Source organism: Triturus cristatus, chromosome 4_2 (assembly GCF_964204655.1).
Source record: "Triturus cristatus chromosome 4_2, aTriCri1.1, whole genome shotgun sequence".
In the NCBI taxonomy this organism is placed as follows: Eukaryota; Metazoa; Chordata; class Amphibia; order Caudata; family Salamandridae; genus Triturus; species Triturus cristatus.
The window spans coordinates 918298055-918314333 of record NC_140586.1 but is presented as its reverse complement, the minus strand read 5'-3'; the positions used below and the strand labels follow the sequence as shown (position 1 = coordinate 918314333).

At 48.3% G+C, this 16279-nt stretch overlaps 1 protein-coding gene across 3 annotated transcripts in view; it reads right to left on the bottom strand.

The window, feature by feature from the left end:
- The window catches only part of ELOVL1 (ELOVL fatty acid elongase 1), a 204876-nt gene that overhangs the window by 7862 nt on the left and 180735 nt on the right, over positions 1–16279 (bottom strand). For all 3 annotated transcript variants that reach the window (XM_085602970.1, XM_085602971.1, XM_085602972.1), the window contains exons 5-6: positions 11379–11435; positions 9821–9926 (exon numbers count right to left, since the gene is read on the bottom strand). In XM_085602970.1, coding sequence (XP_085459096.1) covers positions 9821–9926; positions 11379–11435 — 163 coding nt within the window. The remainder of the gene's footprint in view (positions 1–9820; positions 9927–11378; positions 11436–16279) is intronic.

Below are 16279 nucleotides of genomic sequence, written 5' to 3'. Positions count from 1 at the left end.
GTACTCCGAAAGGAGCGCCTAGGAGGCTGGGACTGCAGGGCTCCCATGGACTTCGCTGTATCAGTGTCCTTCATTTTTTCAAGGGCCTCAGCTACCTTTGGGCCAAATAGGTGTTCTTGGTCAAAGGGATGATTCAGGATGGAGGCTTGCACCTCTGGTTTGAAACCCGATATTCTTAGCCAAGCATGGCGACGGAGGACGCTAGTATTAATGGCCCTGGAGGCTGTGTCTGCTGCATCTAAGGCACAGCGTATAGAGGTGTTAGTTATTGTCTTACCCTCTTGAATTAATTCATTGGCCCTAGTTTTGTATCTTTCAAGGAGGTGGTGCATTATGGTTTCTAATTCATCATAATCTGGCCAAAAGCGCTTGGGTGTTGGCGATACGCCATATATTGGCTGCCTGTGACGCAGTGCACTTTCCTGACGCGTCCAGTAGCTTTGACTCCTTGTCAGGTGGTGGTGCTTTGCCCGACGCCTGGGAATTTGACCTTTTTCGTGCAGTGGAGACCACTAGAGAATCTAGTGGCGCTGGCCCTTTGATATAGGCAGGATCTGTGGGGGCAGCTTTGTACTTTCTCTATGCGTGGGTTAATGACCCTGGCCCTGACTGGGTCCTTAAAAACCTCTGGCGCATTTCCCACAGTGAGTGCTTCTTCCACATATTACGCGGGGGTGCTCTCCAGGCCCCTTTCAGCCCCAGTGATCTCTTCCCTCGGGGGGGCAGGCTGTTCATAAATAGAAGCCCCGGAGGTGTGTGAATCATTGCAGCCCCGAGTACGAAGAGAATGTGCCCCGTCTGCGGTGTGTGGCAGGGACTAGCCCTGTGTGCACGCCCCACATGCACAGAAACCTGATCGGGGACTCTGTGTCCCGGCCGTGCGCTGATTCTAACAATTACCTGCCCGGCTGCACAAGCCCTAATCTGAGGCAGCATCGCATAAACTGAGTGCGACAATGAGGGTGTTTCCGCGTTGTGAAAGAGGCATCTCCTAGAGAGGGTGCATTTCCAAACAAGGGAAAGTGGGGGAGCGCCATGCGCGCGTTGTAGGCGCGCCGCAAGCGTGCACATCGGCGTGGCCTGCGGCTCGTGCCCAGTGGCGGCGCCTGCAGACTACGCCATTCTGGAATGGGTGCTGCACAGCTCGGGCGGCCCAGGGAGGGGTCGCCAGGGCGCCCAAAGCGGGGACACATGGCAGCTGAGTTGGAATTGCTAGCTGCTCTTGCGCTGGATCACGGGGAGCCGTCACCTGTATTACGGTCATAACCGCTCCACCGAACCCAGATGCCTTTCTTCCACCCTGCGCACCAGCTAGGCTCGGGGACATGGAGAATATGAAGCTTGAGTTTCCACCCCTGCCGCAGTTTAAAGAGGACTCGGTGGTAAGAACCCAAGAGGTGCTGCTGCTGATCAGGGGTGTTGTGGGTACTTGTGAATGATGCCAAGGTGTGCTGTGATTGCCGGAGAGGAGCACTTACTTCGGTGCGCGTTGACGGGCCAGCAACGGGAGGCTACCATAGCCTCGGTCATTGACCCCTGTTACGTTTGACACTTTCAGCAGACATTGACGCGTGCTTTATATATGTTTAACATGTAGGTACGGGAATGTCCTGGGAGTACTTAAGACTTGTAGGCACTGAGTTATGGTCTTCATATTACAGAGACCAATTTGGAAAGCTATCTCCGTGGAGCAGACTGGGGAAGGGAAAGTGAAAGTAACGCTGCATGAGGCTTGCGAGGACGGAAAGGGGGGACAGGAGATGTGCACACCGCGTGAGTAAGTGCGCGTACACATGCTCCAATCCGCCAAAAGCCCTGCGCGTGCCCATCTCCTGTCCCACTGCCGAGGCAAGTCAGCAACACTAGATCTCGCCTGGCCAACAGAAGCAAGTTTATTGTGGATCAAAAGTTTGCTTTTGATGTTGGTGTCCGAAGGAAGGGAACAAGATGAAAGCTCCAAAGAAGACTTATGTGGCAAACCCAATATATTCACATCCAGCTATTAATCCGAAATCAAGCAAAGTCAAGAAAATCTCAGACCCATCACCCCAGAGTTCATAGAAAGGGCAGCCCGTAGGAGTCCATGCCCTGGGCCGTTGCGCATTACAGCGACCTATTGCGAAAATAAAAATCGCTTGAACCGGCAGGACACGCTATAATCAATAAAAAAAACAACTCTCCTTCGTTTAGTCAAAAGACTGTTCAGCCCACTTAAACCGAGAACAAAGCAATATAAGCACCAGATCACATACAAGCAAAAAAGAGAACTATTTATTACAAACTGCTATGCACCTTATGACAGTCACGACATCATGTTGATGAGATGCAGGGACAGACTGAATGAATGAGAAAAACCATTCATAAGAAGAAATGAGACAATGTAACAGATCAAAGTACAAAACCACTACGTTAAACAAGCACTGACTGAGCCGCCCGATGACAAGTTAGTGAAAGTAATCACGCTATAACATTAGAATAAGACGGTAAAAGTGAAAGCAGGGGTGCGCGCGCAACGGCAAACACGCCAGTGGTGCGCGCGCAGCAGCGGAAAATGTGAAAGCTCCAGATGGCGCCTCGGGCGCTGAAAGCTGCCGGCTGCGCGAGTGCATGCTCGCGTGAACGCAAGCGCTAGGCCGTGTGGCAGCACTTTCAAAACCCGTACACTAAATGTCTCGGCCAGACCAGCGCAAGCGCTGGATCAGGCAAGACCTAATGAGTGCGCCTCCACAAGTCAAACTGGGACCATTTTGGAATGTGCACGTCTACTCTGCAGATTTCGCACTTCGTTTCTGCTCCATGTTCTGTGGTTAGGTAGAGCATCCATCAAAAAGAGCGCTACTGAAGGTAAGTAAATTGTTCTTCTGACGGATACTGTTAACCGCAGATTCCTCAAATTTAGATTAGAAAGCCAGGAAGTACCTCTTAAAACGTGGTGGGTTTGAAGAGTGTACTGCAACCAAAAAAACTTTGCTGCTACCCATTCCTCTGAAACGAATCTATTAGAGGAAAATCATTGAAAACACAATGTAAGGACTGGGCTAGTCTTTCCATGAAGGCATGTTGAAAACTTTCCGGGCCAGCCTGTTGCCACGAACATCCGGCAGGTTTATGTGGAGTTGGTGCACTCCTGGAAATTACCCCCCTGATCTCCACCTCTTCCAGGGGACCTCCAAACCCAAAGACAAGGGGTGATGAACCCTTCTGTGACCTTGTATGAGAATTCTGCCCCTTGCCACCACTGAAGGTCCCGGGTTATCTCCTCTGAGAAGCAGGTAGTGTCAGACAGACTGCCCTGGTGCCGCTCCAAACTGAAAAAGAGATTCCACTGCAGGGTCCGCATATGCCATCTGGCACAAGGGACGAGGAGGATGCACGGGCTAGGAGCCCAAGCAGCATCAGCACCATTCTCCCCTAGATGCTGGATTGAGCCCGAAACATCTTGATCATATCTTGAATGTCCCAGGCTCACTACCGAAGCAAAAAGGTGCTTACCACCAGAGTGTCCAATACAGCCCTTATAAAGGAGACCCTCTGCACAGGTGGTACTGTGATTCGCTGAATTAAATCCTCAGGGATAACAAAAGGGCAACCATCTTCCGACGGACTCCTTCATTTGATTCCAACCAATGTGGCCAGCCAACTTGGGCCCTGCCCCGGCCCCCAAATCCCAAATAAAAAGCTTGGTTGTCTGACTGGATCGGGAGCTAACCTTCAAAGTCCAGACATGCAATGTGGCAGCTTCATAAAATGGCATCTTAAAAATGCTCCGCAAATTTCTCCCACTCCTCCCCTTTCAGGCAGGTAAGCTCATGGTCCAGGCACTTATTCGGTCACGCCTGAACTATGGGAATGCCCTTTATCTTGGTGTACCCAACTCAACTTTCGCTAATCTCCAGACAGAACAAAACTGGGCTGCCAGAGTCCTTCTGGATATCCTGAAACACCAATCGTCAAAACCCACCTTGAAACATCTCCACTGGCTACCAATCATAGAGAGAGTTTACTTTGAGTCCATGTGCATAGCACACAAATCTTTAACAGAAAAGCGCCCTCTTATTAACTAATTGGTTGCTCGGTCTTACTGTGCTAACAGACCCCTTCGCTCAGACGATTTACATCTTGCAGCCATCTGTAGGATTCAGAAAGCAAGAAGCGGTGGCCGTCTGTTTTCCTACAACGCCCCCTAGTTTTTAAACACCCTCCCTCTTCAATTGCGCAAGGAACCCAATCACCTTGTCTTTCGGAGGATGCTGAAAACCAGTCTATTTCCCTAGTAGGTTGGTTCTCTGCTGCTTGCTGCTATTAGGGCTGGGAGGCCCTCATGTAGCCTTGCGCTTTATAAATGCATTTTTCATTTCGTTGTTCATGTTTGATTGTGCCAACCCACTTTGAGAAGTCAGTCATTGAGGTACATGAATACCTGTCTCCTCAACCTGCGGAGATAGGCCCGACCACTACCAGCCTTTTGTAAACATCCGAAGGGCCAAGGTGATGCCAATAGGCCTGCAAATTGGAAGTGTTCCCACCCCACCAATGAAGCACAGGTAGAGCGTGTGGACTGCAGGACGGGTACATGAATAGAAGCGTCCTACAACTTCAAGGATACCATGCATCCTTCTGGGTCTGAGCAGAAAGAACATGAGCCAGAGTCAGCATTTTGATTTTTTTCTTCCATAGGAATGGATTAGAGGGCCAGAAAGGGTCTGAGCTCTCTGTCCTTCTTGGGCATTAGAAAGTAGCACAGGTGAACACCCCTTATCAGACTTGAACTACCCCTTCAATGGCTCCTTTGGCCAAAAGTTAGTTTACCTCCTGCATAAAGAGGACTGCTGGATTTGATGAAACTTGCGTTGGTACAGGGGGGGATGTGGGGAGGTCATGGCATGAAAAGTAGGGCATAGCCCTTTGAATGATCTTCAGTATGTGACGATCTGATGTGATAGAAAAAATATCAGATCCTGCCACCTACTGACGGAGTGTGATCCTGCAAGGGAAAATATTAACATCGACTGCAGAAGGGGAGGTGGAGGTAGAGGTAGATGGCTGTCCTTGGTGGTATGCACGGCTCTGGCTGCCACAAAGCCGCCTTGAGCCATAAATGGCTGAAATCAGCTGCGGCGCTGACTGAGTGTGGTCTCTTTCTGGTAGGCTCCGCAAATAGCTCCTGAGCTTCCTATATAGTTGGAGGAATTGGCTGACTGAAGGCATCCCTTGAGAGCCGGCTGTAACTCCGCTATCCTTTAAGCTTTCTAGCAGTGAGTTGGACCACCACAGTGGAAGAATCCTTCTCCTCGGAGGGTGGCATGGCGATGCCTCCAGCTCACTTTCAGAAGAGGTATCCAGCCACTTGTTGGTCTAGGCACAGTCTAGCATCAGTGTAATGAAACAGCAGTAAACTGCACACCTCCTCGTAGTCGTTCTAAAGGATATTTCGAAGACCCTGAATTGCATTTGAATCAGAGTCAAATATTGTGTCACGCCCCCCCCCCCCAGTACTGGCGGGTTGGGAGAAACTTAGGATCACATTCTAAACATTGTAGGCTGCGCCTTGGTGATTTGGTAGTGTGACATTGGGTCACACTACCTATTTGCAGCATGGCCTCCTGGAGGTCTTAATCTGTCACAAGGCCAAGGCGGCCCCGGGAATCTCTTGGCTCAAGTCAGAGGACGTAGAGGAAATGGGCACTTGAAGGGCAGAGTGCACAGCTCCTCCCCTTTTTTCAAGTGGTGCTAGGGGGATGATCCCAATTCAGCCTCTGTGTGCTCATGCCACATGTTACATTGCAACGTACCTGTGGACTTTGAGCGGGACCATGAATTGGCACGAGAATGGGACCACTGCTTCCAGTGTGACCTATTCTTGTGTTCTCCGACATACAACTTTATTTCCCTTTTTCTGATCACTTTCAGATGAATCAGGTCACATTCGTTGCAACACTGAGTAATGGACGAAGCGGAGAAACCGGTCATCTTGGGAGGAGACATTTCCTCCATGGCACACTGCTGTTCATTCGGATTGGCACTGGTAGACTTATAATCAAAGTAGGTAGCAGAGTTCTGGATCCGCATCGAGGGACAACGAAAGAAAGGAATTGATATCAGCACGCCAACGTGGTGCCTATATGTGCCTACATTCTGTCACTTCCAGTGCAAGGTCATCGCACAGTGAGATGATGCCACCTGGCAACGTAAACGAGCAATTGCTTTAAAGAATCCCAGATCCTGTCTGGTACGTTTAAAAGGTAAGAAACAAGAAGTTAGAAATAGTCTCAGAAATCTCCAATCTAAACTCTTTCTGCAGGCATCAGACATCACTACCAAAATCTTGCAGATGTTTAGATGGGCAAAACTTCACTACCCAAAAACTCTTATTGCATTCAGTAGTGAGTCAGTTCACTCCTTCTCAAGTAGATTTGAAAAACAAGAAAATCAAATGAGTTGGTGAGTCCAAATTATTGTTTTCTTTGTTCAAATAAAGGAATTCTGTTTCAGCTGATTCAATCATTCAAGCTTATATTTTTCAAAATAAGGCGAACAAGCACATTTGAAGCGGAAGTGAACAGCCAACACGTGTTTCACCCTTATGGCTCAATATCGGGCCAGGGCTTTCTCAAGGCTGAAAAAAGATATGTGAAAAAAATATTAGATGAATTAGAGTCTTAAAGAAATCTAATATCACCCGGTGATGTGTAAGAAAAGTAACCGTGATATAGAAAAGACCAGAATAATGGGAAAGTGCTCAGGGCAGCGTGGGGGGGGGGAGAAAAACAAGGAAAAATGATTCCCATTATTCGCCTGAGAGAAGGGATACTGTTTTCTCAGGTATAGCAATCATGGAGGCACTCAGTGAGAGTATTATATTCACAGTCTGTGACCTTGTCAAATACAAGAAAAACGGCAACCATAATGACAATAGAGAATTGATAGGTGTGTTTTTAAAGTCAGGTGCTGTTAGTACAGGTTTGCAGGCTTTAAGAGGGAATTAGTCGTGTCATTTTCACAAATGAGGTGATTTAGTCATACCACAGAAAGGCAGGTATAACAAGATATAGCGATTAAGTTAGATCAGATATATACCTTAATTTTCAAGGATGCAGCACGGTACATTAGCTTCATATATCACTATTCAAGGTCACTGCACAAGACATTCGGTCAGACCTCTGCACCGGAAAATTAAACAAAAGAAGAGAAAGAAGAAGAAAAGAAGAGAGAAAGGTGGAGAAAAAAGGAGAAAGAGGAGAAAGCAGGCGAGAAAAGAGGAAAGAAGAGAGGTAAGTAAGAATGCCTGTGAAATTATTCAGATTGAGTACTAATATTACATACATAATGTACATGGCATTGTGTGCTTAGATGATGGGGCATTACAATGCAACATCAACACATTTAAAGATGGCGCTCCAGATGACGAGCCGTACCTTCACGAATGCTGTAGACACGTGACTGGCCTCGTTTGCCTTCTTAAAGATGGCCGCGGACCACAACGCGACTATACCATGGTGGGAAGAATAAGCGCCTGGAAGTATCCTGAGACTTTCATCCTTTGAACCTGAAGTAAGTGACATGACAGCATGCGGCCCCTTGAACTTTGTTAACGACCTTTTTGTCTCTTTGCTTTGAAACGGGACGAAGCTGTCCTTATGATACCGTTTCTCGTATCAACTATGACTAACAATTTGGAATCCTCCCGCCTTGTTTATCTTTGTTTGTTGACTCGAGATGAGTTGGACTCGTTTCTTTGATATAGAGTCCTATAAAAATAATGGTTCGAAAATGAGAATTAAGAGCACAATCTCTTAATCATTAATTTCCTCTCATAAATTGTAATAATGCATTTTATGCTGTGTAGAACCCTACCAATGCCTTGCGCAATGAGATTATAAAGTGCATAACTACTTCCCTAGAGAATGAACTTAATAGTATGCTAAGGGCCAAATGATAGCCGGTTTAAGCACACAATGCCATGTACATTATATATCTAATATTAGTACTCAATCTGAATAATTTCACAGGCATTCTTACTTACCTCTCTTCTTTCCTCTTTTCTCGCCTGCTTTCTCCTCTTTCTCCTTTTTTCTCCACCTTTCTCTCTTCTTTTCTTCTTCTTTCTCTTCTTTTGTTTAATTTTCCGGTGCAAAGGTGTCAAGAATTCCTGTCATACAAGGGAAACACGCCCTTATGTAAACAGGAGAGCTGTTACATAACTCAAGGAAAACACGCCCTATAAAGGGAGGAACCGGGAGGTACAACGCTGTCGGATATTGTGTTCACACCGACGTACCTGCTTCGTGAAGAGCAGTGTTCCGGAGTGGTGCTCCAGTAAGGCAAGAACGGAGGTAGGTCGAGTCGTTACTCCCTGGGCCGTGTCTTGCCCCATCGTCACCTGTGAAGGACCCGGAAGCTCTACCGGTCAACCATTGAGCTTCGCTTTTTGACTCGGCTGAGTCCAAGCGCAGTGGCGCTTTTGCTGGTTGGAGTCGTAACTCCCAGCCCGACCAGAGACACAGGGACTGCCAGCTGTAACGCACACCAGGAGGTGTTTGCCGCGTTACAGACTCGGAAGTCCACAGGATCGATCGAGCGGCTGCTCTCGGTTCAGTCTTCTTGCTTGTGATTGGGGTATCGGTGACGCATCACCAGGAGGTGACTCCGCGTCCCGGTGCAGTCTGAGGAAGAGGTTGAGCGGCTGCTCCCTTCAGGTAGAGACCCCGGCTGGGTGTTTCCCTGACTCCTCCATTCTCCCCAACACTCTTCGTGCCCCTCACAGCCTACCGATTGGCATTGTCGGCCATTTCATTTCTGCCCTCTGTTGGCATACGCCGGGACCGGCATATATGCAGAGGACGGTTAGGACCATCCGTGCTGTGGGCTGGTAACGTACTTAGCCTGGAGGATTCCAGTGACTATAACTTTTGTTTATTCTTTGTATTATATTTGCCTTCATTAAAACAACTAACCCTTCACTAGTGGTTGCGTCCTCATTGTCGTGTCTGTTAAACGATCCTGAGACGTTCAGGGCGTTACAAAAGGTCTGACCGAATGTCTTGTGCAGTGACCTTGAATAGTGATATATGAAGCTAATGTACCGTGCTGCATCCTTGAACATTAAGGTATATATCTGATCTAACTTAATCGCTATATCTCGTTATACCTGCCTTTCTGTGGTATGACTAAATCACCTCATTTGTGAAAATGACACGACTAATTCCCTCTTAAAGCCTGCAAACCTGTACTAACAGGACCTGACTTTAAAAACACACCTATCAATTCTCTATTGTCATTATGGTTGCCGTTTTTCTTGTATTTGACAAGGTCACAGACTGTGAATATAATACTCTCACTGAGTGCCTCCATGATTGCTATACCTGAGAAAACAGTATCCCTTCTCTCAGGCGAATAATGGGAATAATTTTTCCTTGTTTTTCTCCCCCCCCCCCCCCCCCCCCCCACGCTGCCCTGAGCACTTTCCCATTATTCTGGTCTTTTCTATATCACGGTAACTTTTCTTACACATCACCGGGTGATATTAGATTTCTTTAAGACTCTAATTCATCTAATATTTTTTTCACAAATATCTTTTTTCAGCCTTGCTTTTCAAATCTACTTGAGAAGGAGTGAACTGACTCACTACTGAATGCATGTACTTTTTTGAGACCATAGAGGTCCAGTGTCTTGAGTCATCCTCCACAAGGAATAAGTTGTATACAAATTGAGCAATTCCCTCAAGAATTGGGATCCCTGGACCTTGGTATCTCTACAATAGTTCCAAAAACTCTTATTGCAAGAATCTACCATCCCACCCCAAGTCCAACAGACCTCTTACCTGGGCCAAACTTAACCCCCCACCACCAACTCCAGGGCAGGACCGAGTGATGGATGAGGTGAAGGAAGGTGATCTGACTGTTCTTCTTTCGAAGGACGAAGAAGACCTGAGAAGAAGGAAAAGATACAAGCAGGATCAGGACAAGCGGCCACGATAAACATAGTAAAAGTTGTCCAGGCCACACACATCAATGAACTTTCTTCCAAGGAGGGACACATCTAAACACCCTCTGAAATTTACACTTGTGTTTGAAACATGCACGTGTCTTAATCCTTCCAGGAGCTCTGAGTGCAGTTACTCTGTGTGCACCACGCTGGCTAACCTTCTCTACTAAACCCAGGCGAACTATTCACGACCAAAAGTGTTTACATGAACTTCACCATGAAGACTACGTGAGCCAACCAACATATGCATGTAACATCCACATCCTAGATGTGCACTGTCCTCAAAATAATAACCTCTAGAAAGAGAGGCCACATGCTTACTGCCCTTGCAAGGGCCAAGGCATGTGTAAGTTCCATTCGAACAGAGTACCCACGTGCAGATCGGTTGAAGGCTTCTTTGGTGTACTTTCCCCACTAGGGATGGGGCAAAGGTGCACTTTACCTTCCAGTGGGGCCCTTGAGTACACTTACAATTCTTATAATGTAACACACATGCATCACCTCTCTAAATGGGGACCACCCGTACATCTTTTCCTCCACTGTGAGCATCACTTCTTCAATGGTGGCCATGTGAGCATCACCTCTTGAAAGAGACTCTTCCCCCCCCCCCCCCATGTGCCACTCTCTCCTAATGAGGCTCACCTTTCATAGGGATTACAAACAGACCCCTTACCTCCCCTTCCACTCCCTCAGCGCCCGCCACCAGTCCTGTAAATCGCAGCAACTATCTCTGCTTAGGTAGAAGCTCCACCCTCTCCGCGCCCTCCACCAGTCCTGTCAAAGGCGGCCACTTCCTCTCCTTAGGGAGAAGCTCTGTGATTCCCCCCCCCCCCCCCCCCACTAGTCCTGTGAAAGGCGGCCGCTACCTCTCCTTAGGCAGAAGCTCCACCCTCTCTGCGCCCTTCCCCAGTCCTGTGAAAGGCAGCCACTACCTCTCCTTAGGCAGAGGCTCCACCCTCTCTGCACACTCCACCAGTCCTGTGAAAGGCGGCCACTTCCTCTCCTTAGGCAGAAGTTCCTCTCACTCCACGCCCCCTCTCCCCCCCCCCCCCCATCAGTCCTGTGAAAGTCGGCTACTACCTCTCCTTAGGCAGAAGCTCCACCCTCTCTACGCCCTCCCCCAGTCCTGTGAAAGGCGACCACTACCTCTTAGGCAGAAGCTCCACCCTCTCTGCGCCCACCACCAGTCCTGTGAAAGGCGGCTACTACCTCTCCTTAGGCAGAGGCTCCACCCTCTCCACGCCCACCACCAGTCCTGTGAAAGGCAGCCACTACCTCTCCTTAGGCAGAGGCTCCACCCTCTCCGCGCCCACCACCAGTCCTACCAAGGCAGTATCTACCTCTCATTGGAAGGACGGCCCAACAAGCACAGACTGGAAGAAAGCAACGCTTACCGTGTCCATGAGCTCAATAAACTTGGAGAAGAGGAAGAGCCAGGAGACTCGGACCATCTGCGGAGACACAAGAAGAAAGATATGTGAGACCATCACGCAAATACAGCCAGGATCAAGACCAGAGATACAGCCAGGTATAACTGTTGATGGCCTTCAAGGGCCAACAACTCCTCCGAGAAGCAGCCACCTACCACCCAGCAGAGCCCACTGGCATCACCCTACCATCATCACAGAGTAGCCCTCAGGCACCAACTTACAAACCCAGCTGAACAGGCAGACCTCTACCATGAATCGAGAGGCACCACACAAGTAAGTACCTATTCATGATTTCAGGCTAGCAGGCAGATCCCTCTGGCACCAGCCCACCTTTATAAAAGAAGTCAGAGCATTGGCACCACCACACCTTTCAGGAAAGCTAAAAGCAGCCTCCTGGCACGTGCCCATCCTCCCAGTATAGGAAGAGCCAAATTACGTTTTACTAACTCAAGAAAGGAGGCAGAGCCCTCGGTCATCTACGCAGAGTCCCAGAGAAACTACCCTCTTACAAAGAGAGAGAAGAGAGCCATTAGCAGCCCACCCAAGATCTCAGCAGACAAGACTGAGCCATGTGGCACCTCCCCACCCTCTCCGGAGCAGGCAAGAGCCCTGTGGTACTTCCCCACCCTCTCCGGAGCAGGCAAGAGCCCTGTGGTACCTCCCCACCCTCTACGGAGCAGGCAAGAGCCCTGTGGTACCTCCCCACCCTCTCCGGAGCAGGCAAGAGCCCTGTGGTACCTCCCCACCCTCTCCGGAGCAGGCAAGAGCCCTGTGGTACCTCCCCACCCTCTCCGGAGTGGGTAGAGCCCTGTGGAACCTCCCCACCCTCTCCGGAGTGGGCAGAGCCCACTGGTACGTCCCCACCCTCTCTGGAACGAGCAGAGCCCTGTGGTACGTCCCCACCCTCTCTGGAGCGGGCAGAGCCCACTGGTACCTCCCCGCCCGCTCAGGAGCAGGTAGAGCCTCATGGTACCTCCCCGCCCGCTCAGGAGCAGGTAGAGCCTCATGGTACCTCCCCGCCCTCTCCGGAGAAGGCACAGAGCCCCGTGGTACCACCCCACCCTCTCTGGAGCGGGCAGAGCTCCGTGGTACCACTCCACCCTCTCCGGAGTGGGTAGAGCCCACTGGTGCCTCCCCGCCCTCTCCGGAGCGGGCAGAGCCCTGTGGTACCTCCCCGCCCTCTCCGGAGCAGGCAGAGCCCTGTGGTACCTCCTCGCCCTCTCCGGAGCAGGCAGAGCCCTGAGGAACCTCCCCGCCCTCTCCGGAGCGGGCAGAGCCCTGTGGTATGTCCTCACCCTCTCGGAGCAGGCAGAACCCTGTGGTGCCTCCCCACCCTCTCAGGGGCAGGAAGAGCCCTGTGCTACGTCCCCACCCTCTCCAGAGTGGACAGATCCCACTCGTGCCTCCCCCCCATCTCAGATGCGGGCAGAGCCCTGTTATATCTACCCATATCAGAATGGGGAGGTGGGTGGTGCTAGCACGGAAGTCAAGAAGGCCTCCGAGGTCAGTTGAGGAATGAGATGCCAAGACAGAGGCAGGGTAGAAGGAAAGAGCGACCTAACGTATGGTGGCTATGCCTGATGGGAAACGCTACTGCTGACCTCACATAGGAATGATGGACATATTAATTAGGGACACAGAGATGAAAAACTGTTAAGCGATATTGTACCAGAGAAGGACATCAGAGATCTAAATTAGCTCAAGCCACGGATAAAAATGATGATATCCTTAAGGAGGTATTAAATAGACATCAACTATATATAAAGGACAAAAAGATGCAGAAAATCTGAAGGGATGAAAGAGACTATATGAATGGTAGAGTGTATACATTTGCCAGAAAGTTTGATACATTAAAACACACAATCCCACCGAGGCACCAGAACGTGTAATGCACATGACCGCATCGACAAGTGCATCTCACATCTCAAGTGTCAGCAGTGTAACGATTACGGAGTCCACTACATCAGAGATACCGACAACTTCCACACCTTCGGACCCACCTCCCTCTTATTTTCTTTTTAGGTCGAGCCTGTAGCAGCACTCATGTGCTGCTCTGGCGAGACTTTAAGTAAGGGTTTTCAAAAGCTCACCACACACGCTTGTGCGTGGCCTATTGCTTGCGGTTACCTGCATGGGCACCATATGTTTTGAATTATCGTGCCAAGACACGGGCACGATAATTCAAAACACATGGCTCGCTGTGGCGCGCGCACCACTTGCGCGCTTGTTATCCGTGGGGCTCCCAGTTCCCTCGCGGGCTCAGAATCCTCAGCCCCTCCCACTAGCAGGCGTGATGAAGAACAGAGGAAAAGAAAATGACAGTCTGGTTGGAGTTAAGATTTGCGAATAAAAAGTCTCCGGCTGCTTCATAACTCTCCAGTAATTCAATAATTCAAAAGTGGCTTTGTAAGTTCAAACACTGGGTTACTTTTCCAAACAAGCCTGCCAGGACTGTGTTTTCACTTCTCTCTCCCTTTTCCATATACGAGGCATTTTATGCTCTGCACAGGAGCAAGGAACCAGCAAATGCCATCATCGCGCAGAAATGCAAGCCGGAAACAAGATGGCGGCCTCGGAAAGTTGGGAGCACTGCTCTGCAGCAGAAACGAGCATCGCCTTCTCTGCCCAACCACATTTCAGTCAGCTCCAGGGAAATTCAAATTGCAAAAGATATATTTTTCAGCGTCCAGTTGGAAAACTGGCATCACAACACTGTTTATTATACGGAATTGTAAAATTTGTAAAAGCTCTTCATACTCTTGAAGATGGCTCAGAGCGCTTTCTGGATGATCAGTGACATGGCTATACATAGTTTGTTGTGCATGGTTGGTAGAGCGAGAGTGTATGAAATAGGTAGTGTGTAAAAAGTTGGGTTTCACTCAAGTTTCAGAGCAGTGCTCCAACGGTCATAGCTGGTTTGTAATTGTATTTATATAGCGCCAACTCCCCCTGACGAGGCATCGAAGCTCTTTTCGGAGAGTAGCACGCTACTCCAGAAACCAATAAGCATTGGCATAGACAACAGGTCTCGCCTTTGGGACCTTTAAGTATTTAGTTATGCAGCACAATATCATTGGTACAACAGCATCAACTGTTGCATGGCTAAACACTTATAAAGTACCAAAGGCGAGACCTATTGGCTATGCCAATGCTCGTTTATAAAGAGCTGCAAAGATTCCACAAAGGGAACAAGCAGCAATACAGAAAAGAAATTGCCCCAAGAAAACAAGGAGGGGAAATCAGGCAATAGTGACACCCTGCCTTTCCCTTGTTCTTGTCTCTACCAGGTCAATATCTCAGAATCAAAAGTAATCTGGTTAACACTAATAAGATGGCCGATAATATCAATATTGTAAACCTATCAAACCGCAAACTGGATGCTGCAGAAATAAAGTTATTTAGCAGAGGGCCGGGTTTCTGTCCAAGTTCTTTACCAAACTTCTCTTCATTACACGTAAATTGTTTTTAAAATTACAAGAAATCTAAAATTGCTACATTTTTTCAGGGCAAATAACCCAACAGACCGAAATCAGAGTCACTTCAGATGGGTCGTAATAGCATCACCATTGGGGATATCGGGGATCTACTGAAGTTGCTTTCGAGTCCGTCCTCCCATACAGACACACTAGGCAGATCTCGATATCGACACTTGATCTCGAAAGTGACAGTGGACTGAAATTTAGATCTAAATTCACTCCCTGCCGACCCAGAGACAATCAAATAGATACATTCTCACTGATGGTTAATCAAGAACTAGACAAATTGGAGGATAAAAACTTGCTAAATACCAAAAGGTATTAAACACAACATTACCATGGGAGGAAAGAAAAGCACTTGATACCTAAGAAATGAGTCTTCAGTCATCAGAGACGCCGACAAAGGGGGGGGAACGTGGTGCTCATGAACAAGTATGAATATTTGGGTCAAAGTGACAACTTTCTGATACGACCGCCTACGCCAAACTTGAAGGCAATCCCTTGATGAAAACCAACCGAAAAGTGGAAGACAAACTTAAATACTGGAGAAACCTAGGTCTCATCTTAGACTTGGAAATTAGATATCTGCTTAATAGCAATCCTACATGTCCTTGCATTTATACCTTGCCCAAAATTCACAGGGGACATGACTTCCCGCAGGGCACACACCAATCATTTCGGGAATAATTCCAGATGTATGCTTATTATATACATACATACCAATTGACCATGGCATGAAGGCTGTACAACACTTTCTAGACACACGACTTGCCGCACATTATGAGCGCACGAACATGCTACTAGATTTGATTTACACACAATGGTGAATGGTTTTGCCAAATTTGAGCTGAGGCTATGTGGACAAACGTTTCGTCCTCAATTGCAAACCTGTATATGGGTCTTTTTTAATCCACACACACATGGAGAAAGGGTGCTGGAAAATGTACTAGATTTACAGAAAGAATACATAAAGGATACACTAACAACAGAACGACACAGTAATGTAAAGCGGGAGAGCTTATTGGTAACTTCAACTAAGAACAAGCATTGGCATAGCCAATAGGTCTCGCCTTTGGGACCTTATAAGTGTTTAGCAATGCAGTACATTAAACCCCACTGTCATGCCCACATATTCAATATTTTTTTAATCATCGTCCAAGTTTTTTTTCTTCTTTTTTTAAAGTCGATATGACAAAGGAGAAGGTGTGGCATAACGGCCAAAGCAACCAACTTTGGAGCAGAGGGGACCAGGTTCGAGCCTCCTCGTTGGCTCAACATCCTGTGATTCTGGGCAAATCACTTTATTTCCCTATGCCCCCATGCCAAAACAAGCAAAGCTATTTACATATAAATGTAAAGTAAATGAGCCAAGACTGGTCCCAGAACTGC